The sequence below is a fragment of the Coenobita brevimanus genome, chromosome 78 (genome assembly GCF_032717465.1).
Source record: "Coenobita brevimanus isolate Jiangsu-jjx chromosome 78, ASM3271746v2, whole genome shotgun sequence".
Taxonomy (NCBI): Eukaryota; Metazoa; Arthropoda; class Malacostraca; order Decapoda; family Coenobitidae; genus Coenobita; species Coenobita brevimanus.
The window spans coordinates 43,131,404-43,156,734 of record NC_137031.1 but is presented as its reverse complement, the minus strand read 5'-3'; the positions used below and the strand labels follow the sequence as shown (position 1 = coordinate 43,156,734).

Here is a 25,331-nt window from a genome sequence, read left to right as displayed (position 1 = left end):
GTTCACCTTAGGAGAGGTTTTTCGTCTAAGGTTTAAAAGTTTCTATGAAAGACTAAATATCAGCTTTTATCCCCTTCAGCAAGATAACAACTTTTCAGTTTAATCCCTTTCCCCCAGACGATTTTATTCAGCAAAAGGCATCTCCATTAACCCCTCCATTAATCCCTCCACTAACCCTTTCAGTACGAGGGTCTTGTAATCTTGCCCCGGCCACACGAGTTTGGTCAGCTCAAGGGAGACGTCTCGAAGTGAAAGGTCTAAGATCGGGGAGTTTCCCTTGGCTGAAGAAATCTGGCTGGCGGTAATCAGAATCAAGTCCTTTAGTGCCCCACGCGTTTCCTTTTTTAATTCAATGATAAATCCTGTACCATTTATAATCCCGTGATAAAATATGTACCTTTTATTATTCTAACAAATTCTGTACCGTTTATTAGTGACAAATTCTGTACAGTTTCTGTGATATATTCCGAACTATTTATTATACAGTGATAAATTCTACGACTTGTTCTTGTGATAAAAGCTGTACCATTTTTTATTCAGTGAAAAATTCTTTACTGCTTATTACTGTTATAAATTCTGTACCCTTTATTATTCAGTGATATATTCTGTACCTTTTATTATTCATTATGTTTCCTCTTCATAACTTCATTCAGTATTATCAGTTTCGTTTATATTCACATTTTCATTTTTTATCTGTATTATGGTCATCTTTTTTTTAGGCTAGTTAAAATCTGTTTGTGTTAACTGTTGGATAGGATGGTTTGTGGGAGGGAGCCGAATCTGAGTGCTTGAATGGTGAACGTATAAACAGACCTGCAAACATGTATAGTTCTTGTGTTTCCCTCACCCTATTTTTGGACCCTTCCCCCCCACCCTCACCTGAAGTATCGAAAAACCGAAGTAGGATGACTGGTGGTCAAAGATATAGTCCATTTTCGCAGAATAATGATGACAAGGTAGTCTGTTTTCCTATCCCGGATTCTACACCCTACTAAAATGAGGTTCTTGGGATTAAGGTGGTGATGATGATGATGATGATGACGATATAGCTAACCGTGCCTCCTCTCCGCAGATGGAAGAGCAAGCCTCCCACATCACCAAGCTTCTGGAGGAGAACCGCCGCTACATCAAAGAACACGGCAAGCTCAAAAAGAACCCAAGCACCAGCTCCTCCAGTAGCAGCGGCAGTGGCAGAGGCTCCTCGCAGTTCCTAAGCTCAGACAACTACACGACGGACACCTACGGGGGACAGTACAGCAGCAACAGCACCCCAGATTACAGCAGGAGCCCGGCGGATTTGCAGGATCGCGTGCTGTCTCTGCAGGAGCAAAATAGCGAACTGAACGTGTGCCTGGAACGCGAGAGAAGGAGGAGAAGAGAAGCCGAGGAGAAGGTGGAGAGGGACGAGAGTTATATCAAGAGACTCGAGGACTGTATACAGGTGAGTTGAAGAGGAAAAAAAAAGGAGAGGTTGGAGGGGGTACAGATATAGCAGACAGAGAAAAGAATGAGAGGCAAAGAAGTAAAGAGGATTGAGAGAAGTGGCGTAGGAGAGGACGGATAAGGATGAGAGCTGTTCGTGTATGACGAGGCTCGAGGACTGTATACGGGAGAGTAAGAACAGGAAAAGGGGAGAGAGGAGGAGTGAAAGACGTGGTAGAATGAGAGGAAGGGAAAGGAAGAGGCAGAGAGAGGAAAATGAGATGAGAATAGGAAAGAGAAAGGTAAAGTACGGAAGAGAAAAGGACTCAGAATAGCGGAACGGAAGAGAAAAAGTGTTGATTATGGAGGAGACATGAAACAATAGGAAAGCGTGAAAAAGGATTAGTGACAAGTGACATATAAGGAAAAGAAAAAGGGTGAAAATGGAGAGAGGGGAGGGAACTGAGGACAAATGAAGGTAGGACGTGGCTAAAGTGATGAAACAGGTGGCTGACAGAAAAATTAATATGGAAGGAAAGAGTGGCGAAAAGAAGCGGGGAAAAATGAACAAAAACTTCAGTGGACAGGAAGATAATTGGATACTGAAACTGACTACACTGGATGTGAAAGATTAGGAAAGGGAGAGTGAGAAACCAAGGATAAGGCAAAGGGAAACTAGAGAAAGGAAGTAGGACATGAGAGAGAGAGAGAGAGAGAGAGAAACAGAATTTGACATAAAATGGAATATCTGGGGAAAATATTGAGAGAAAGAGAGAGAGAGAGAGACAACAGAATTTGACATAAAATGGAATATCGGGAAAATATTGAGAGAGAGAGAGAGAGAGAGAGAGAGAAACCTTGCTTCTGGTGCCCTGGCCAAATGTCAAGGGGGGCATATACTCACCGACCTGCCTTACATACCTACTGACCTACCTACGGCCTACTTACCTGCCTACCCACCTACTTACCTACCTACTTACTTACTGCCTATTCACCTACCTACCTACCTCCTGACTTTAAAACTATTTCTTACCTACCTACCTACATACCTACCATACCCATATATCAAACTTTTAACCTGTGCACCTACTAACCTATACCTACCTACATACCAACCTACTTACCTGCCAACTGTGCACCTCTACTGATGAATCCCTCTCCAACTTCCCTCCTGCTTACCAATGCACCTGTTAACCTATGCCTCCTGCATATCGCCACATACCTACCTAATTACCTACTAACCTACCGTCCAAACACCCACCAAACAACTACCTACTTACCTACATACCTACCTACGCATCCATTAACCCCATTACCCGTGGACCTACTTACCGGCCTCCTTACTCTGACCTCTTTTCCTACACGCGTCCTCCTCTCCTCCCACGGCCTCTCCTTATCCTACCTCTTCCTATCCTCCTCCTCCTCCTCCTCTTCCTACTTTCTTCCTTTTCGTTTTCCATTTTCCTTGTCAGTTTTCCCTCCTAATTTTTTTCAACTTCTCGGTCTCCTTTATCTCCTTTACTCCCCCTCCTCTTCCTTCATCCTCTCTCTCTCTCTCTCTCTCTCTCTCCCCACTGATGCGGGTCAATCCCAAGTTACAGAGAAAGTGTGTAGTGAAAGTGTACGTTTCACTGTGTGTGTGTGTGTGTGTGTGTGTGTGTGTGTGTGTGTGTGTGTGTGTGTGTGTGTGTGTGAGAGAGAGAGAGAGAGAGAGAGAGAGAGAAAACAACGACGAAACACAAAAGTAACAGGAAATAAAAATGAGACGAAAATAAGAATTGACAAATAGGAAGAGAGAGAGAGAGAGAATGGCGGTCAATGGAAGGGAAGGGGAAAGGGAGAGGGGAGGGGGAAGGCAAGGCAATACTCCCTCCCTCCCTCTCTCCCTCCCTCCCTAACCCTCCCCTCCCCTCCCCAGCCAGGTAAAATCCCCGACCCAAGTGAGTGGAAGACCTTGATTCAGCTCACTTTTTTTTACTGCATTCTATTTCCCCCTCCCTCCTCTCTCTCTCTCTCTCTCTCTCTCTCTCTCTCTCTGCACCTCCTCCCCTATCTCTTCCCCCCCCTATTCCCTTCCCCTTCCCCTCTCCCCCACCTTTCCTTCCCCCCCACACACCTTTTTCTGTGGTTTTTGTGTACATAAAGAGTTTTGCTTCGGGTCGCACGTGGACCTGAATTAGTTTACTTCCTTCTCTCTCTCTCTCTCTCTCTCTCTCTCTCTGGAAGCTAAGTATTGCATCATTATTTTTTCCCGCTAATGCCTCAAGCTCAGCAATATCTATGAGAGAGAGAGAGAGAGAGAGAGAAGCGTTTAGTACTGTACCGTAAGTCACTGGGGTCTTTTCCTCTTTTCAAACGGTTTCGTCTTCTTTCACATATTATTGGCTCGAGAGAACAGCGGGTGTGAGCGAAATGATACCGTATATTTTCGTTTCTTTCTGCATCACTTCATACATTTCCAGTGACATGTTTCAGTACTACCGTGATCGGCTTAGATTATCATTCATTTATTCATTTATTTATTTACACATTCATATTTCACGCCATCCGTAAGTAGGAAAAGGATCAGGAGGAGAGGGATGATGTTATTTATTTATTTATTTATTTATTTTCTGTCATTGCTTCACTTTAAGACAACGTATTATCTCCAGTAACCCCGTCAGTACAGCGTGTTTTATTAATCCATATATATTTTCAATCAATTTTATTTAGCTAAAGGTCGATAATACAGGCTGGATTAACCCGTTCAATCTTTAGCACTTCAGCTATACTCTGACGATTTTTATGCGGAAACTCAATAGACTGTTCCTCTGGGGTTGGGTTAACAGAGGATTGAAGATTGCGGGATTAGATCAACTGGATATTGTAGTTGGTAGTGGGGTTGGATTAGATGTGTGGGTGAGGAGGACAGGGATAGGGGTGGGTCCAAGAAACACACTAAGCAGGAAGGACGGGACTAAATGGGGAGAGTCGTTAACAGCGGTGTCGTGTTTACGGTCTTGTCTTCCGGGGGTCACTTCTCTTCCGTCCAACTATACCACACGCCTTCCTTCCTACCAGTTCACCCCTGCCCTCTACCAACATCCCTCCCCTCTCCCTCCCTCCCTCCCTCTCTCTACCAACATCTCCCCCCCTCCCTCTCCCTCCCTGTCCTCCATTCCTCCACTCTTTCTCTCTTCCGTTTACCTGTGCTTCACCTCTTCCGTACTTCCTCCTTTGCCTTCCGCTCCTACTCCCTCCCATCAGTTCTCTCTCTCTCTCTCTCTCCATCGCTCCTGTCTTCCTCGCATTACATCATATCTCCTCCTCCATCCTCGTTTTTCTTCCTCAATGAAAAGTATATTATTGGGCTTATGGGGTTTTTGCCTCTCAACTTCCATCCCTCCTCTCTCTCTCTCACTCTCTCTCTCTCTCTCTCTCTCTCTCTCTCTCTCTCACTGATCACCTGCCTACGTCTGTGCAGGACAATAACCAGTTCTTTTGTTTTATCCAAGAGAGATAATGAGACCCCACGTGACTGAGGAGTGGGGTAGGACGAGAGAGAGAGAGAGAGAGAGAGAGAGAGAGAGAGGGAGAGAGAGAGAGAGGAGCTGAGGAGGAGAGGGGGTGATTTTTATGAGTGAAGGAATGATAAGGACAAGTGAAAGTGAAACTGATATCAATTTCCGTGTGTGTGTGTGTGTGTGTGTGTGTGTGTGTGTGTGTGTGTGTGTGTGTGTGTGTGTGAGAGAGAGAGAGAGAGAGAGAGAGAGAGAGAGAGAGAGAGAGAGAGTAAAAGAAAATGAGAGCTAACCTTGGCATGGGTCATCCTAGCATGGAGTACTATAGGAAGTGTTGCTGGGACCGACTTAGTTTTTATCCCCCTACCACCTCACGATTTTTATTCCGCTCGAGGAAACCATTATTTTTTTTTTGTACGATAAAGTTTTCTGCATTTTATTTTTGCTTCCCACGGACGACTTCTATTTATATCATAGGAAAACAATTGTAATAATGAGCCTATAATCGTTCTCGAAATATAAATTACAACAGTGACATCTTTTGCTTTATATTTTCTTCTCAATATTTTTCAGATTTAGAACTGTGCTAGGATGACCCCTTCTTTACTAGCTATATTCTGAATTTGTACTAATGCCGGGGATTGTAATATTGCTTGTGTTTCATGTAATATTTTGCACTACCCACCCACATCATAAAAATAACAAAGGGAAAAAAGGTTATAATAAGGATGAATGTAGCCTATTTGCCATTTTTCTTTTTTCATATTGTCTGAGAACTGGAGTGATGGCTGAACACGCTGGCTGGATATTTTTATAGGTCTTCAGCTTGGTGCAGGTTTTTGGTACTGTGATGCAACGGTGTGTGTGTGTGTGTGTGTGTGTGTGTGTGTGTGTGTGTGTGTGTGTGGTAGAGAGGGGAAGTTCCCGCTCATCAGCGAACAAGGTCGGGGCGGGTGGAGGGCAGGGGGACATAGGAGGGAGGGAGGGAGGGAGGGATCGGGGAACAGACGTAAAGAGCCATGGAAGAAAGGGGAGGGCCGGGGCGGGGTGTGCTGCGGGCTAGGGTGGGGTAGGGGAGGATAGGGGGAATGGTAGAGTTGGTAGTAGGAAGACAAGGGGGAACAGGAGAGGTGGTGCAGGGCCACGAGGAAGAGGGTAGTGGGAATTTAAGGGCTGTTGCAAGGCTAAAGGGGGAATTTGGGGAACTTATGGATTGATGCAAGGCAAGATGGGAAAACTAAACGATCTTGCATGGTTAGACGGGGGATTTTAAGGGGGTGCTGCAAGGATAAGTAGGAGAATGTGCCGGTTGTTGCGTGGCTAAAGGATGTATGGGCTGTTGCAAGGCCTGAAGTAGGAATCTAAGAAGTGCCACAAGGATAGTGGTGGGTAAGAGAGCTGCTTCAGGACCAGACGGGTGAATTTAAGGATTGCAGCAAGGATAGGGAGAGACAGGAGAGTTGCATCTTTATTTTGTACCGGCTAAAGGGAACTGAAACAATCTCAATGAGGAGTTCAGCTAGTTAACAGGAAGGGACAGGGCCAAGTGACAGGGCTAGATGGGGACTAGATAGAAGGGGATAGGAAGAGAGAACGGGGGAGGTCAGCTGGTGAACAGAGTGGGGCAGAGGCAATTTAGCAGCCAGGAGGGAATATGGAGAGGGGATAGGGTCAGAGATGGGGGGAAGGGGGGGCTGATGACGAGCTGACACATACACGCTTCACTTCCCGCTAAACTCAACTCTGGCTTGAACTGACGAGGTTAACCAGGTGTGTGTGTGTGTGTGTGTGTGTGTGTGTGTGTGTGTGTGTGTGTGTGTGTGTGTGTGTGTGTGTGTGTGTGTGTGTGTGTGTGTGTGTGTGTGTGTGTGTGTGTGTGTGTGTGTGTGTGTGTGGCGTAAGAGTAGCATACCGATGCCTTATAATGGAGCAGGAAGATGTCTAATGATTAAGAAATAAAAGAATTTCCCAACAAGTTCCTGATATTTTGAGTTACTGTGGATATTATCATTACAGTTGGCAAGAAAGCCTGATGCCCGTACGTCCTCCTCTCTCTCCTCTCAGTATTGTTAACTTATATATATATATATATTTTTTTTCTGATGTAAAGAAAGGGTGGGTGTTGATGTATTCTTGTCTGATATTGGTCCTTTTTTTTTTTTTAGCAATGGTAGTGTAGGTTCTGGAAATAAGTTGGAGTCGAAGTAATGTTTTAGTGGATATTTGTATCCTGTGATGAGTTAGGGTGATGAGGAGGAGGACAAGAATCACAGCAGATCAATAAGTCACTCTACAACTAAGACCATCCCATTTTAACGTCCCTTTCTCCTCCTCCCACAGACGCTGAAGGGAACCCGAGTTGTAATGGACCCCAGCACCTATCGACAACTGGCCGAGGCGTACATGGCGTCCCAGCGCATCCCCGCACGACGCCCACACTCCCACACGCCCACACACCACCCGTCAGACCTCGTGTGTGATAATATGGTGGGTGTCGATTTTCTATGTTCCAGGCTCGTAATTCTATAAGTTATGGAGGCTGACTAGCACCTCTTCCTAATTTATTTTTACATGCGACTTGCTTTACGATATTTGTGCTGAATGAATCTATATAAGGTGTAAAAAGCAAAACACAAAGCTTTGGAAATTAATGTCAGTTGGCCTCCTAAGCTGACGAGAATCCAGCCCTTAGTGTTAAACTGGGAAAAGAGAATCTGATTAGAGGTTAGAATACGAGGGTTGGGTCTTCAGTGATGGCTTTACAGAATAAGAGAAATTAGAGTTTGATCCCACTGACCCAGGGTTCTGTTCATACTTTTCAGATCTCATATTTTGCCATTTATAATATGACATGCGTTTAGTTCACATAATTATTGTTTATTCTTCACTTTGTATTAATACCCTGTCTCTTCTTCCACAGAACCCTCACCAAAGACTGTCACACCCTGTCTTCCCTGTGACATCCAGCTGCCCATCATCGCCAAAATCATCCAGTTCCTCTTCTTCCTCTTCCTCCGGGGACTCCCAACCCTTCAGGAGCACCGGGAGGAGCAAAAAGGAGCGGAAGGAGCTTGGAGGAGGGGGAGGCGGAGGAAGCATGAGGGGTTTGGGAGCAGGAGCCATGAACGCCTGGGACTATCAGCAACTCCTAGAAAGTCTTGAGAACTTGGACGGCGGAAGCAGGGGTGCCTTGTCCTGAGGGAGCCCCCGAAGAGAGAGAGAGACACCTGGTTGCTGATCCCCCGAGAAGTGGGAAACAAGAATCTGGCCTCACACCTCGAGACGTGGGAGGGAAAACCGGCCTCTCCAGAATCAGGAGAGACAGCTGGCCTCTTTACCTCGAGCAACAGGAGAAAAGTTGGCCTCGAGAAATGGGAGAAAAGATGACCTAGAGAAATATGAGAAAAGTTGGCCTCGAGAAATGGGAGAAAAGATGACCTAGAGAAATATGAGAAAAGTTGGCCTCGAGAAATGGGAGAGAAAAAGGCTTCACACCTCAAGAAATGGAAGAGAAACTGGCCTCGAGAATGGGAGAGAAAATGACCCTATATCTCGAGAAAAGGGGCAAGAACATCTCCCTATATTTCGAGAAATGGAAGGAAACCTGGCCCTGCATCTCAAGAAATGGGAGAAGTTAACCTCACGCTCCAGAACTGAGGACGAGATGTGGACTCCAAGTGCCCCTTACTCGTGGACGAAGAGAAGAAACAGGAGTACCAAGTGTGAGGAGAATGCGAGTAGAAAATACCAGCTAGGAGGAGAGGAGAGTACGGCTGATGAGAAGAGAGAAGATAATTCCACGTTTTACGATGACAAGAAATGTTGTCGTGTTCCCCATTTGCTTCGAATGGTAAAAAAGAAGAAAACCGTGGGTGGGAATACAAGGAACTCATCTGTTTTCCTGTTCAAGGCAGGAAAAGAGAGACGAGATTAAAAAAAAGAAGAAGTGAATTTCGGGAAGTGCTATATGAGGTGTTCGAAGGAAAATTAAGGAGGAGGATAACGGAGAGGGGCTTGGGGTCTGTTGCCTCAGCTGGTCTGCCAAACTTTTCTTAGAGCAAGACACAGATCCCTTCAGTCCTCTCTTTCCGTGCACAGCTTGTGGTGCGTCGAGAACAGGAAAGCGACACTAGTAACCCTTTTGACTGCTAAGAGATTTTACGGTACCTTAGCTGAGGAAAATCGTCTGGTGTACACGTGACTAAAGCAATCAAAGCATCCACAGTAGCAGAAATGTTAATGGAAATGGCTTTTAACATAGTGACTGTTCAGATTTCTCACGGCTGAGTAAAATCGTATGATCTTAACTTAATATCACTTTGTGCTGGAAAAAGGGTTTCAGTCTGCAACATTCCCTGAGTCGACCACCAACTGAAGCTAGATGTACTGTGCAAGTCAAATTTAAAAACCAACATTTGTTCTTGAGAAAGCTTTAAGAAACTGTGTCGTAAATGAAGAAATAATTCCCGGTTATCTGAGCAGCGGAAATTTATGCCAAGATATGATAATACGTAAGAAGGAAAGTCAAGTTGCTTCAAGGTTTTACTGCAGGTTAATGAAGCCTGGATCTAAACCCTCTTGGAAGCAGGATATGAAACCTTGAACACTTCTTAAGATCCTTTACATTAGTTTAGTGTTATATGAAAATGAAGTGTGTGTGTGTGTATGTTAGGAGGGCAGGTGGTAATGTGAAAGCTTTTTATTTTTATCCACTTGTGTCAACTTTTTGATGACCACTGACTCTGTGAGTAGATTAAGGTGTGAAAATGGTTATGGGAGTCAAGGGAATGTTATGAATATTTTTGTACTGACATGAGGTAGAGGTGGTAATGAAGGTGAAATGAATCTGATGAATGGAGGTTCATGTAGATGTGGCGGTACTGAGGAGTGGATGTGAGTAGGAAGTGAGGGAGTGTTTTTGTGATCACCGTACTTGTATAGCGAACCAAGTTAAGATAATGATGATGATGATGATGATGATGATGATGATGATGGTGATGATGATGAAGTGTTGTGGATATGTTTATGAATGTTACTGTACTACAATGTGAAAATGGATAAGGAGAGAAATGTAGCGAGCGTGTCTATTGTTATTGTTGTTACTGACCCTGTGCCATAGAGAGAAAGATATATAATGCTGAAACTATATGAGAATGGAGCTGTGAAAGGCTGTTGTTACCAAAAACCTGGGTGGTGTCATCCGGGAGCTTTTGTCTTCTATTAAATTATTGAAGTGATCTATTTTTATTCACGTGTTTTACTTATACTTCACCCTATCCTAAGTTACACCTGTTTACACCATCCTTAGGTGGGAAGAAGGTCAAGATGATGATGATGATGATGAATGTTTCTTGTTTACCTTCTATACCGACGTAGTAACATTTCAGTTCTAATAATTTAAAACTAACAAAACTGTCTTAGCAAACATACAGTAAAAAAGAAAAAAGAAAATGCACAAGAGTTACTGTAGATTAACTTCAACTTCTGTCTAATAAACAGTGGACGTCATTTTTAGTGAAGAGGTGACTACTGTAGTGATAATTTTTACATTTTGTTTTAGCAGCTGTTCCCAGATGAATGGGACCTTTTGGAAGTAGTCAAAATTAAATACATGCTGTAGGAAAGACGTCTGTACAGTGAAACGGTTATTGGGAGCATAAGTAATCCATCATCAAATAGAAAAAAATCCTCGACAAATTAAAAAGATAAAAGCCACTGTAGTGAAACAGTTAAAGTTGAAGTATCGATGCAGTTTATGGTTAATGGAGGTAGTTTTAAATCCCACGAGATCCTAAAATCCTAAAATAAAATCGTCTGGAGTACGATGGAAAATTATAGACCACGCTAATGAAGAGATTAATTGGGATCGTTCTAAATGCCTTATATTCAAAGGTGCTTCCCTGCATGAATAAAATGGTGTGACGGTAACGACAACAAGGGTATTAACGCAGTCAACGCGCTGAAGAGGTTACGGTATATGCGTATAATATTTAGTACACACACACACACACACACACACACACACACACATATATATATATATATATATATATATATATATATATATATATATCTTAACCACATCACCACGGGATAGTCGACTACTTTTTCATTTACATTCAGGCTACCAGCAGACGATTTTATTTACCAAAGAAGAGAACCCGTCCTTCCCCTTACCAAACGGGCCAGATGAGGTTTCCGTATGCTGTGCAATATCGTTTGGCCTGACCAAGAATTTAAAGACGTGATCATATTCAAAGAGTTAAGGCTTATACAGAGTCTCCTTTAATCTTTTCAGTATGATGATGTCTTGCTGATTCTTTTTTGTCACCATCATGCGGTTCAAAAATAACACCTCCATGTTCCTTTATCACCACAATAATACCAATCCAAGTTCCTCGACTGCCTCAGTAATACCAATCCAGGTTCCTCTCTCACCATAAAAATACCAATCCAACTTCCTCTATCACCACAATAATACCAATCCAAGTTCCTCTATCACCACAATAATACCAATAACACCAATCCAAGTTCCTACATCACCACAATACCACCACCAAGCTCCAATATTACCGTTCATACCCAGTCCAATTCATCATCACCACCACCATCATCACCATAACACTCTCACTAACAAATGGTGTTGACAAGATCTAGAAACAAGAACAGGAGCATAAAATAAAATATAAATACACAAACACGTCACACACTCAACACTAACAATATAATTATCCTGTACAAAAGACAGCTTGGGAGGGAAGATAGGGTTAATGGAGTATATCATGTAATTAGGGTCAAAGGCGTTTATGGGGCAGTACATGTGACCTCTCCCTCTCTCTCTCTCTCTCTCTCTCTCTCTTTCTCTCTCTCTCTCTCTCTTCCGTCCGGCATAACACGAACGATAAGCGTCACGATGAGAATGTGCAATGCCTGCGTCACTAATCCCCCGGCAGCTTCCCCTGACCCACATAACACCGGAGATTGCAAGATGGGAAGTTCGTAATGCCTTTCCAAGTACGATTTATCTTTTCTCTACCATGACGTTGTTCATTATCTAATTCTTCCTATCTCCTTGTCGTTTTTATAGAGTTTTATTCCTTATCCGGTGATGTGCTTCCTTGTCTCATTCCTATTTTCAGGTGATTTTAGACAGATTTTTCGGAGACCTCTCGTAGTGAAAGGGTAAATGAAGGCTTTATATAACTTCTCCAGTTCAAATAATAATAATAATATTAATAAAATAAAATCTCTCCTGATCTAAATAAAAACTCCAACTGTCAAGAATAAATTTTAAAAATCTACGTAAGGCCTTCCGTATACCAAATAAAATCGTCCTGTATTATTTTATTTTTGCTGTATCCTTGCAATTTATTCAACTGGATAAAATTCACTGGATTAAGGGGTGGGATTTTAAGTAGCTATACCCCCCATTACTCCCTTCTTAACCAGAGGTCCTGACGGGTTGAATAAAATCGTCTCGCTGTATAAAATCGTCTGGTTGTATAAAATCGTCTGGCTGTACTGTATAATTGGTCGTATAATCGTCTGGTTGCCGTATAAAATCGTCTGGCGTATAAAATCGTCTGGTTGCCGTATAAAATCGTCTGGCTGTATAAATCGTCTGGTTGTATAAAATCGTCTGGCGGTCGTCTGATTAACCCCTTCAATCCGATGGCATATTTTTCATTCTAATCAATCCACCTGTCGACGATTTCATAAAACCAAGGATGAATCTCGAGTAGTAAAAGGGGAAAAGAAATACTATACTACTTTTACTTCAACTTGGCCTAAATTATTGTCCTTCTCTGTAGTTTATTTCACGCAGCTCAGTGTCATTCAGAAGACAAAAATACTATGGCTCTGTATCCTTTCCTCAGCACTTATTCGTGACCAGCATCATATTCTGGAGTTTAGCCATTGTTACCACTCCATATGCAAGATGGACTGATGGTAATTTTGGCCCAAGTTAGAGTTGAACGAGTATAGTATCCCACTCCACCAGCTCAAGCCAGGTTCAATTCTCAACTACAACGCATCCATAGTTCAATTTGAGTGACTATGGCTTAGGGAAGACTTTCAGAACTGGAGGGCTTGGATACAGGCTTCGTTAAGAGAGGCAATTTAATATTTTCTAAGCTATATCTATACATTCTGACGTCAACTCAAAACGGAAAACGTCCTAGGGCAGATGAGGTTAAATTAAAGAAAAAACTGCCTCTCATATTAGCAGGATACTTTCTGCTAATCCCTCCCCCTTCCCCCCCCCCAGGAAGCGGAAGTGCCATAAGCGAAGGGGGGTTGGGGAAGATGGGGGGTTGCGTGAAGGAGGGGGTTACGTGTTTTAGGATATGCGTGGAGAGGGTGTGGGGAGCTGGAATGTTGGGGGGGGTGGGGGTTGGAATGAGGAGTTTGGAAGGGTATTGAGAGGTATTTAGACATGGGGTAGGGAAAAGATGTGGGGGTGGGTTGGCGTAGGGGAGGTAGGGGGGAAGAAGGGGGGGGGGTTGGAGGAGGGGTTCGACTTCGCGTGCGAGCAGGAGGTTTCCAAAGTCTGAATGTGACGTTGGATGTCGCAGGCGGAACAAAAAGCAGGATTGGAGAGAGAGAGAGAGAGAGAGAGAAGGGCCTGACATTCAAACCACTTAATTTAATCAGCTAAGTAGCGATATACATGTTGTGGTGAAGGACCTAGTAACACCCACTAAATAACTCAAGGTCAGTGATGTTTATATTCTTGCTACTGTCAGACGTTTTTATTTAGCCTGAGAGAACCTTCCGGCAGAAATGTTTAAGTCTGGTGAAAAGTATCTACGACACATATAGTGACTAAATAATAACAATAATTATTCTTTAACACTGTTGATATCTGTTTAATACTTAAAAGTGATATTCTACCCAGCTGGGTGTCATCATATCACTTGGAGAATGTGAATAATTGGGGTCATTATTATGGCCCAGCTAGCAGAGCAGCTCTCTCTCTCTCTCTCTCTCTCTCTCTCTCTCTCTCTCTCTCTCTCTCTCTCTCTATGTATTCTGGAGGTGCTGAAACATTACAATACCTTCAGAATATATTACCAAGCTTTAGAGACCAATGTCTGGGATTAACAACTATCTCATCTTCATTAACTCCATCAGTATAGTGTCAGCGTATTTTTCTACAGCTTACTTGCCACAGCCACACGATTATATTTAATTTTGATAATCTCCTCGTAGTGACGGACGTAAAGGTAAAATTTGTTACTATAATCATAGCAATTATACTTTTTTTTTAAATAATTTTCCTGCCACTATGAAAAATTTTATTCTCTTACAGGACGCCAGTCTTTCGTTGCTATGGACGCATTCTGGTATTTAAATTGGTTGCTATGGTCGCACTCAGGTATATAACTTGGCTGCGACGTACACGATTATGTATCAGTAATAACATTAACCATTTCACACACACACACACACACACACACACACACACACACACACACACACTTATAGTTTGCCCTAGATAACGCAAGACCCTTTTATGCAATTATGGAACATCACCATTCTTACCTTCACCTTTAATTTACCAGTCATTCAGCACAGAACCTTGACTGAACAAAAAGAAAAATCCAATCATGTGTGTCACAGACAAAAGTTTCCACACTTGATAATGAACCCCTTCCACCAAACGACGTAATACCTATTCTATTCCTGGAAGGGTTAATGAGAGTTATACTTTTGGCACAATCACTGAAAAACTAATCTAAATAAATTCATCTGAATATTGCACGAAAATGTCTACGGAATATGACTGGCTTTATCTGTGAGTAGACAAACGAGGTCAGATGCTTTCACCTGGTGTCAAGCATGCCAAGACAATTTATATTTCTGAATGCACAGGTGGCTCTGGGTATACCTTTCTGCCTATGATGACCCCTGCATACATACTACTGAGGCACAGGGCCAGAAGTGTATGAATGAACTTAATACTGATTGCAGAGTCACAGAGCTGGAATTAATGTACGAATATGTTGCAGAGTCACAGCGTACAGGTGTATGAATGAACATACATCATTATGTGGGCCAGTCCTTGACATTTACCAGGCATGCCATTACTCTATCTGGGTACCCACCGCCATCACCTCCATCACCACACCACCACCATCACAACCTCCACCATCACCGTCATCACTATCAACATAATCGCTCACATAACTACTGACACCATCATCATAATCATCACATCCATCACCACCATCAACATCAGCCTCATCTCCATCACAACCACCACCATCACCAGTCATCAACCAATTCATACTACAGTGGATTTTCCTTACTGCACTGTATTCACTACACTGATACATTTTTAAATTTGCAAGTCGACGAATTCTCTCTCTCTCTCTCTCTCTCTCTCTCTCTCTCTCTCTCTCTCTCTCTCTCTCCTACCTGCGCCTGTGATAAAACTCGCGTATTATATCATGCAGCAAACCATTCTTCTAACCACCAGCCACCATCTACTCATCGCTAAAACCCGGGACAGACCTTAGCCTTTTGTTATTTCGCCATGTCTCTTTTCCGTGTAGATTCTTCGCCCCTCTTGTCTCCCAGTCCTACCTTACTGCCTTATTATTAAAACTGGGTGCGTATGGGTAAAAGAAGCCTCTAATTATTTACGGTCATTAACAGAACACCTTTAATTACCAGATGTGAACAAACTGCATCATAATTAGTTATTACCGATACAAGAAGGTATAGGGGACACCTGTAAACTGTAACCGGCAATATGGTCAATGGTTTTTTTTTTTAATTAATGGTTTTCCTTTCTCTGTTCTTCTGAAAAAAAAAAAAAAAAATTTAATTTGTTTTTCCTTCCCCTGTACTGAGGTTAGCCACTTCACTCCCGTGGCGTAATTTTTGCTTTAATCTTGCTAACTCTAGACGACTGCATTCGCCTTAGACGAGACCCCACGAAGTGAAGGGGTTACTGATATCTTTCGACAATCATTAAGTTGAAGATTTCTTTCCTATGCTGAATAAGATCGTGTACAGATACCATGAATAATAAAAAAATACACTTTATAGAACTTATGCGGTCAACTAGATATTACAGATAAGAATAAATGATTATTATTGGCTTGGAATACACGGTAGCCTAAGTCTGACGGCAATAAAATATACGGTAAAAGGCTTGACACACGAAAAATAACGACTGAAAATTTCGCAAAACTGGAATTAATGGTAAAAAACTTGAATGCAATGATCTAAAACTTCTTAGTAATGGAATAAATCATAATCAATTTGACATCACGGGGATATGCGATAGTACTGTAGGATCGCCAATACTGGAGTAAATTATAAAACCTCGAGACGCCTAATAAAACAGGCTGGAATATGTAACATGATCATACCGTAATTCCATCACTGGTATATAAAAGAAAATAAGTTTGGCAACACACAAATCAATAAATAATAATATAACGCTGGAATAAACGATACACACCAGAATGCTGGACATAATGATAAATAAAAACATACATGATAACACTGGGATAAACGATAATGAGCTTGGCATTACTGGAACATACGATGGAAATAAAGCAGCTCTAGAATAAATACTACAAAACTTGGCAACACGATAATGGTGCTACTGAATGCATTTTAGATGGACAGATTAAACGCAGAACCAAACGAAAGCAAGTTTCTCTGTATTTGCGAGATAAACAGCTACTTACAAAGTCCAAACTTACCTTGTGTCGCACATGAAATATTGACGAGTTCTTGGGTGACACTGTTCCGCTAATAATGATGTGAATCGGTCCACAGAAAGAAAGAAAACAGGACACACAATACCTGCGCTCACTCTGCGGCCATCTTCCCAGTATTGCCAAGTCAGTGTGTTAGCCTCTAGCAATTCCTTATAGCTCACGATACATCAAATTCGCGCAAGTGCAAGTTAGGGGATAAACAGAGCAGCAAACATAAATTTTTAAAGCAAGAACAGGAAGTAACTGGAGTTATGGAAGTCTAGAAAAGTTGGAAAATTGGGAAAAGAATTCCTTCTGGTCTTTACCACACTGACATGATGATTCTTGGTTCAACAAATAATTACTAATACGATTTTTGCTGTCCAGACATGAATATCAGTTTGTCTAATTCATGAGGATTCGTAGCAACAAGCTGATAAGTGGTTAAGGGCAAGTACTTAATGTTATTCACGTATATAGCTGCAAAATGATGGCCGAAAATTTAGAGATTATCTGGCATCGCGTCCCAGGCTGTCTCGAAAACCAAAGTGTTACCAACTCACCTCGATTGCAGAATGTTTGGTACCGTAGGAGTAGCATATTCTTTACAATACACACGCTAATAATTCACTTTGATTAATTCAATGGTAGTATGTTATAGAACATATAGTACCTGTGTGCGCGCAGCTTATTTCAGTAATAATTACTAAAAGGGATGTTGTGTTCTAGGTCGATGGCATCAATGTATTGTTTACGTCGAATGTGTACTGCGTTGGACGGTTAGAGCAACCCTAGTGTCTTAATCAGGCTCTGACGACTTGCATAAATATTGTTGGTGCAAGAATCCGTTAAAATGGAAACTAAGCGTATACAATGTCACTGCGTTTAATCCATATCAATTTATTGCCGCTGGGATGAATCTGAGTGTAGGATGACGAGGAAGTGGGAGGTCGGGGCTGAAGCTTAGTTTGCTGTTACACTGGACATCGTTTTAATGTCCTCAATTCACAACATAGGGAAAGAGAATAACCGATCGATGGCTAACATTTCAGTACATTATGAATTTCTTTACACAGAAGTTAATAATAAAGAGCTCAGTATGCTCATTTTGCTTGATGGAAGGAGGTTGCTTTGTAAGGACAACCGATTCATGAACAAACTGCAGGGTATGCGCTATATTATTACTCCTTGGTCACATTACATTGTTGCGGATTAACCAACGGACTTTATCAGTTTAGGTTAACAGATTTATGTGTCACCAACATTAATGACACTTGCCGCAGATGAAGCCGACGTTATTTCTCTGCACCCCATGCCATCACCATTTGGGCATTGCCATCATGGGGTGAGATTGACGGTACAATGAACAGCGGTATTATTTCATCCATTCTGTGCGTCAAAATTAATTATTGTATTCTGGATAACACGGCCATTTTAAATGAGCGTTAATTTCTAAACACTTGTATATGTGGCACAATCAAGGTTTACGTTTCATATATTTTTGTCAAGGAAATGAATACCCGGTAACCAATTTGTGTATAAGGATCAATGAATACAAATTTTTTTGTATATATTTTTCTTCCTTCAACTACCATCTTACACTTTATACCTTACTGTATCATATTCAGAAGGCTGATACGTGTGGATTGGCAGGCAGGGGCAGTGGCGGAGAAAATATTGCCCTTTGATGCGTCCATGGTGTGTGGGTGTGAGTGGGTGTGTTTTCCTTCCGTCTGCTACCATTTACTTCATTGCACCTTCTTTTTATCGTAATCAAAAGACAGATATATGTGGATTGGCAGCGGCAGTGGCAGCGAAAACCTTGTCCCCTACTTTGATCCGTCCAGGGTTATCCAGAGCAAAGGTTGCACCGAACACCGGCTTGGTAGCCCACAGTTTGGTCAGCTTGGGGGGCTCGCTGATAATGCGGTACCTGTGGACGTGTGAGAGGGTGAATATGGTGTGTGTGTGTGTGTGTGTGTGGATTTCACTGCAACACTTACTTGTTCATTTATCTAACTATGCCTTCTACCGGCCTTTACTACTATCCCTTCTCGTCTGCCTATATAAACTACCTCTCTCTCTCTCTCACTCTCTCTCTCTTTCTCTCTCTCTCTGACTAGGTACCTATTTAGCTATCTAGCTATTTTCCTTTCTGTGCCTTCCTCTGCCTTTTACACCAGCTACCTACCTCTCTCTGTCTCTCTCCATGTTGATCTATAGCCTGCTCATCCATGTCACACCCTGCTACCCCTTACTCCCTACTCTTTTCGCGAGCCTTTCTGCCTGTCCGCCTGCCTGACTGGATTACTAAATGATCATAGAATCTTCCTGCTTGCTCATGCCTCCTGCTACCTACCTCTTTCTGCCTTTCCCTACATACACCTCACTCGGTCAACCTCTCCGTGCCAGTCTCTGTATTCTTACCAGTCTTTCTGCCTATCCTCCTCTATTTCTGGCTGCCTATCCGTGTCTTCTCCCTGTCTCCTTCTGTTTGAATGGCAATTTAGTTCAGTCTTTCTACTCTGGTCCCTTTCCACCTTTTCCTGCTTATCATTACACCACCGTCTGTCTTCCTCGATCTATCAGTATCGGTCCATACTTTCCTGCCTAATTATCTCTCCCTCTTCCTCACTCATCTGTGCTCTACATTCCACATCCATCTGCCTCCCTGCTTGCCTGCACTCTGCCTGCCTGAACCCTGCCTGCTTGTCTTCCTTTTCCCATTTCTCCCCCCTCTCTGCCTTCCTCTTCCCATTTCTTCCCTCTGACTGCCTTCCTCTTCCCAATTTTCCGTTTTCTCTCTGCCCTCCGTTTCCTACCTCTCCCCTACCTACATATGCTCCTTTTTCCTACCTGCCAGCCTACCTGCCTAGCACCGTCTGTCTTCCTTTCTACCTCACACTGCCTGTCTGCCTTTACTCACGTTCGAAGTGTTTTCAGGGGTTCCTCATCTGGATGGCGTTCTCCTGTCTCTGGGTCTATGGTTGTCATGATGCACCTGAGGAGAAGGGTATTATTATCATTAATGTTATTATTATTATTATTATTATTATTATTATTATTATTATTATTATCATTATTACTATCATCATCATCATCATTCACCTCTCACAAGGCTTAATCTTCCTTATCACCACGTCCCCTATCTTAAGAGCCACCCAAGAGTCCTCCACGAAGCCGCCAGGCGTCTTGCCCACGATGATGTTGCCCCTGAACCTGGCTATGGGGAAGGGTGTGGGTAGGCGGGCGTTGAGGTCTGCTAGGGAGTCCTCGTTTGTCACTAGGAAGGCAGCTGTGTCCGCGTAGTAGATCTGAGGAGAAGAAAAAGAAGAGGAGGAGGAGGAGGAGGAGGGGGATGCCTTGATAATTGCCTATATCGACTGCACAAAGATGGTTAAGACAGTAGATCTATTTAGCACTGACTTTCCCTGCTACCACTACTGTCTGTGAGTCTTACATGATTACTACGAATAGGTTCTTAGTGTGGAGGGGTAGGGGGAAGGAGGGAAAGCATCTAAGAGGGAAGTGGAAGAAGTATATCCACATTTCACCACAATCCCTTACTACCAGACCCAACTGCCACCCAAGTCTGATAGGAAGTCTTAGCCCTTCACTATAGGTAGACTCCAGCGTAGTGTGGGAGGATAATGGGATAGGGGGAAGGTATTGGAGAGTTGGGGTGGAGGAAAAAATTGTACCCACATACAGTACTACCACCATTATCTTGCAACCAAACAGGACTGCCATGCCTCCTTTTTACCATACACAGCCATCGCCGTCCTTATTACTAAATACATCTACCACAACTACCACCATCCTCACTACCAGCCACAGCTACAACCACTCATTGATACTAAATAAAACTACCACGACTGTCACCATCTTTTCCACCAGACACAACTACAACCATTCCTCGCCACAAACATTCTCATTAATAACATCAGCGCTCCTACCGAATCCGACTTCTTAATCCTCGGGAAGTCATAGTAAGGCAGCCTGCGAGGTGGCCGTCCCTCCATTACGCCTCCCTTGTAAATGAGTCGCACTTTGGTCGTACCCTCATACAGGACGTCCGTCAGCCACCCCGCCACCTCCTCCCCGCAGTCCATTCCCTTTACATGCTCATCCCAAATCCTGTGGAAGAGCCATTTGGGATCCTTGTCTTTCCGCCATATTGTGGAATTATTCTTGTGCATGGTCATGGAACAAAGATCCAAAAATTTATGCTTCTTATCCAGGTGCTGTGGGATCGCGTGGTACAAACTGCAGAGGCTTATATTTTGATTATTTTTTTACCAATGAAACGAAATATCGTACAAGTTATGCCACCTTCCTGGATGCTGCTCTCCCAACATTTTTTTTTTTTTTTGAAACTGGGAAATCTCACAGAACGGGAAGCATTGTTATGGCTGGCCGAAGGGATACTGGAAGACTAATGAAGTTAGTTGCAAGATAGAATCATTCTATTTGCTTGACATACTCGTAGAGTAATCATTTTTCCGACTGAAGGGGTTTACTATAGTCATCATTATCCTTGCCACTAGAAACCCTTCCTTGGTTGAGTAAAATCGTCTGATGCAGCAGTATGAAAATGAAAAAAACGTCATCAGAGCGAAGGAATTAAAATATCAGGATGACAAACTCAGTACTGTACTATGAACTTCAGCTACACTTTCTTCTAAGGAGATCGAGGCTTTGAACCGTATTCTCTTCAGTTGAGGAAGCTCCCTAACACCTTTTCGTAACTGATTTGTTTTGCTTAATACACCTTACTGTCCTAGTCTGTGTTACGTAAGTCCTTCAAACATCGCCATACTCTGCATAAATAGCGTACAAAAGGATAAAAACCAACCAAATCCAAAGGTAAATCGCTAAGGAAGAGATGCTAGGGAGCTTCCTTACCCGATGGGAATACCGGCCTTTGTCAGTGCAGTCATGAAGAAAACACGCCTCCTTCGCCGTCCACTCACTTGCTGTGGATGACCTTGGAGACGCTGGTGACTGTCTTGAGGTCCACGGTGACGCTGTAGTGACCCTTGGCGTCTAGCGTGAGCATCTTGTCCTCCGTCAGTGTCAGCCCCACCGTTAGGAGCCGACCAGCCTGTCTCCCAGTCACCAGTCTCCCTTCCTCTGTCACCACCATGAAGCTCCTGGGGTTGTTGGGAGGAGGAGAGGAAGCCCAAGAAGTAGGGGAAAATTCATACCCACAATCGGACACATAAAAAAGTACCATATTCCAGAGCTGACCCCTTGTTAAGTATTCAATGTGGAAAGTTGGCATTTTTAGGCTGAGTTAATCTGGAAAAACGGTCTTGTATGATGTGTCCCGCTGTATGATGTATCCTCCTGTATGATGTGTCCTGTATGATGTGTCCTGTATGATGTGTCCTGTATGATGTGTCCTGTATGATGTGTCCCTTATGATGTGTCCTGTACGATGTATCCCGTATGTGTCCTGTGTGATGTGTCCTGTGTGATGTATCCTGTATGATGTACCCTGTATGATGTGCCCTGTATGATGTGCCCTGCATGGCGTGTGGCACTGACCTGTCCTGCAGGGTGCCACTCTCCAGACCATGTTTAGTCGCTTGGGCCTCCACAACTCTCACTCTCCGGCCCGACTTCATGGGGAACAGGTTCAGCTCCACCACCTCACCTGCCTCCTCCCACCTGTATGCACACACACACGCACACACATACATGTTAGTTTAACTGAAACTATTTTTACCATGTTAAATATTGATTTTTATCTCAGTCAGTCAGTTAATTAGTCTATCTATCTATCCACCTGCACATCTACTCTCTGTCCATCTATCTGCTTATCTAACCATCTTTTTATCTATCCATGCATATCTCTGTTTTATCTATGTATCCCTCTGTCGGTTTATCTATTTATCTTTTTTTATCAATAATAGGTTAACTAGGCCTAAACCTAACTCCTTCAGTGCGAAAAGTCTCTCCTAAGCTGAATAAAATCCTCCGCCGGTCACAGGAGACTAGCAAAAAATAAGTCACCAGAGAGAAGGGGCTAAGGGTTAAAGTCGATCCCCTCTATTGATGTCAACATATTATAATCTAAATTATGTGTTGTATGTTGGACGGCCTTATCAGTGCTTATCATTTATATTGGTATTTTAATTAGGTATGTTTTCTCTCCTGTCATGCTATCTGTCAAGACATCGGGTAACCCAAAGAGGCCGAGCGAGATAAGGGAGATAAAAGTGAAGGGCGATGTACTTTCAAACACAGAAGTCCTTACGTCTCTCCTCCTTTTTTATCATCACTCCCGAGCACCTCTTCCTAAGCGATTTATATTGCTGATGACACCTTGCAATCCTCGTGAATGTTATTTAAATATTTCTAGCTTCACCTTACATTTCCTAAATAAAGTACAGGATTACATAAACCGTCCGTATCCATTAATAAATCGCTAAGGAAGAGATGCTAGGGACTCTCCTTAAGCGACGAGACGACAGGCCATAGCTGTTCAGGGCGTACATCGGCATCCATTTGTGGGTAGTACAATGCACTTCTATCAACAACGCGTCATTTAAGTACCTATTACTCCAGCGGTGGGAGAGGCAGGAGAGGAGAAGGGTCGATTTCATTATACCTTATTCACCATAACCTGGACTTGATTTTCGTTCTTTGGCTGCTTTTTCCATGTAGCTTAGTGGCAGAAAAAAAAGAATGCTATAGCTCGACGTCCCGCGCATAGCATTTCTTCACGACTAGCATCATATGCTAAAGTTAATCAGATGTTCCAACTCAGCATTCAAGATGGAGAGATAGCAATGTTGAGACAAGTTAGAATGACCAGAGTACAGCACCAAAAGAGACTAATTTCTACCTCATAACTATGGCTCATACAATATCAAGTAACAACCTCTTAGTATTCATTTGTGAGAGTGGTTCAGTTCTGCCAAATGAGAACAAATTGGCTATGATTAATTTACGTTACTATCTCTGAAGCCTACTGTGAGCAGAACACAGTATCATTAAGGAAATCTTTCTCTTGCTTTGTGTGTGTGTGTGTGTGTGTGTGTGTGTGTGTGTGTGTGTGTATTAGAGTGTTTGTATTTCATCTACTTACACTTTCGGGTTAGGGAAACTGAAGTATTTCCTCCACAGCCAGTAGCCTGCCACTGCACCCACACCCACACCCACGCCCATTCGCATTAAATTCATCATTTTAGCAATTCTCCAGGGCACACAACTCCAGCGCTGTGGTCGGTTTCGGCACTTCTTTCCTGGGAGGGTCTGGGTGAAGGAGATTTGTCTGTCAAGAGTTTGCTGAGGTTACTGTTGTCTTGTGGGGTGAGGTTAGGTTAGGTTAGGTCAGGCGAGGATGGTCTTCCAGGGTTGAATTAGGTTAGCCTGTTGGGATTAGGTCCGGTTAGTTTAGGTTAGCTTAGGTTAAGTTAGATAGGGTTAGGTTAGAGGAGGTAAGGTTTGTTAGGTTAGATTCAGTTAGACTGGGTTAGGTGGTTAGTTTAGGCGAGTTATGTTAGGTTAGGTAAACTAAGACTTGGTTATGTCAGGGTTTAATCCAGTAAACGCTTTAATCCTGGGAGGAGGAAAGGTAGTTGAATTGGCTTATAGTACGAAAATAAGCGTGTAGGATCATATACGCACCTAGCAGCCGTACCGGACCGCTGCGCACTTAACTCTGCAGAGGGCTCTCGGCCAACGCCCTCGAATCTTAGTCGTACGCAGCTACACTGGTTACGTTTATCTCATGTCGCAATTGTGGTATAGTGGCTGATTGTATGGGGACTTTGTTTACACAGCCAAATGTGCAACACAGCACCGGTGCCAACGGTATCAAACTTTATTCTTATATTTAAATTTTACGTATCTTATACGTATGGTGTGATGACCAACTGTCAGCGATTCATGTTTTTCTCCCGCCCACCAGGAGTTGCTTTAATTACACAAGACGGGCTGAAAAACTACACATCTGCTTACAGCAGTTTTTGCACCACTGCACGAAGAACTGTATATCGATGTCAGTTATGTATATTTTGTTGAGAATTTTTTACGATATTTGACTGTTCAGATGAGCGCCATTTTTCCACCGCGCCGCCCGTGGCTTGGTACCGAAGAGCTGCTTTGGCGCCAGACAATCCCCGCCCGACGCGTTCCATGTAATGTAAAGCCACAGGGGATAGTAGTTATTGGGGGCCAAAACACCCCTTTAGGAAACATAAATCGACATAAAACTGAAATGGGCCCACCTATGATCCAGTTGCATGTTTTATCGCAGTCCTGTTTCCAATTTCGGCTGCAATACACACACGGACACACACCCAGGATTACAGTATATTAAATGATTCAGCCTAACGCCAAATTACTTTATATTCATAGAATATTAAGGATTAGAACTGTCTTGGCTAACCCCTTCACTGCTACACTGTTCTTCTGCTGAATAAAATCGTAAAGTATTAGCCAAAACACAAATGTTAAGTGCGTCTGTGGGAGTGAAAGGGTTAAAATGAAGAGGGAGATGCAGAAAGAGGAAGAGGAAGAGGAAAGGGGAAGAGGAAGATGAGGAGGAATATGAAACGAGAAACAATGAATAAGAAGAGAGAAAGAGAGTGCCAAGTAAAGTATAAAACTGAAGACAAAGTATTAAGAATCAAACAAGATTTAGGGAAAAGTGGAGAGAGGGAACAGGAACAGAGGG

General features: G+C 43.0%; 2 protein-coding genes across 2 annotated transcripts; one reads left to right on the top strand and one right to left on the bottom strand.

The window, feature by feature from the left end:
* Window positions 1-1,072: 1,072 nt before the first annotated feature.
* Window positions 1,073-8,321, top strand: LOC145408666 (uncharacterized). Its single transcript, XM_080279347.1, has 3 exons — window positions 1,073-1,441; window positions 7,263-7,409; window positions 7,843-8,321. Exons 1-3 carry the CDS (start codon window positions 1,073-1,075, stop codon window positions 8,119-8,121), a joined length of 795 nt encoding a protein of 264 aa, XP_080135473.1. The 3' UTR covers window positions 8,122-8,321.
* A 9,924-nt stretch (window positions 8,322-18,245) lies between these two features.
* On the bottom strand, window positions 18,246-23,834 carry LOC145408681 (mitochondrial amidoxime-reducing component 1-like). The gene is made up of 7 exons (XM_080279358.1): window positions 23,739-23,834; window positions 22,193-22,315; window positions 21,616-21,795; window positions 20,599-20,779; window positions 19,751-19,956; window positions 19,569-19,643; window positions 18,246-18,575 (listed from the first exon to the last, which is right to left on the bottom strand). Exons 1-7 carry the CDS (start codon window positions 23,831-23,833, stop codon window positions 18,416-18,418), a joined length of 1,020 nt encoding a protein of 339 aa, XP_080135484.1. The 5' UTR covers window position 23,834; the 3' UTR covers window positions 18,246-18,415.
* Window positions 23,835-25,331: the final 1,497 nt, after the last annotated feature.

Bases quoted from the DNA above. Each gene is read 5' to 3' on its own strand.
- LOC145408666 (XM_080279347.1), top strand. From the start codon at position 1,073: ATGGAAGAGCAAGCCTCCCACATCACCAAGCTTCTGGAGGAGAACCGC. The intron at 1,442-7,262 runs GTGAGTTGAAGA...CTCCTCCCACAG, and splicing joins GACTCGAGGACTGTATACAG to ACGCTGAAGGGAACCCGAGT. The intron at 7,410-7,842 runs GTGGGTGTCGAT...CTTCTTCCACAG, and splicing joins ACCTCGTGTGTGATAATATG to AACCCTCACCAAAGACTGTC.
- LOC145408681 (XM_080279358.1), bottom strand. From the start codon at position 23,833: ATGAATTTAATGCGAATGGGCGTGGGTGTGGGTGTGGGTGCAGTGGCA. The intron at 19,957-20,598 runs GTAGGAGCGCTG...TCTTCTCCTCAG, and splicing joins GGATTAAGAAGTCGGATTCG to ATCTACTACGCGGACACAGC. The intron at 18,576-19,568 runs GTGAGTAAAGGC...ACACGTCCACAG, and splicing joins CCCCTGAAAACACTTCGAAC to GTACCGCATTATCAGCGAGC.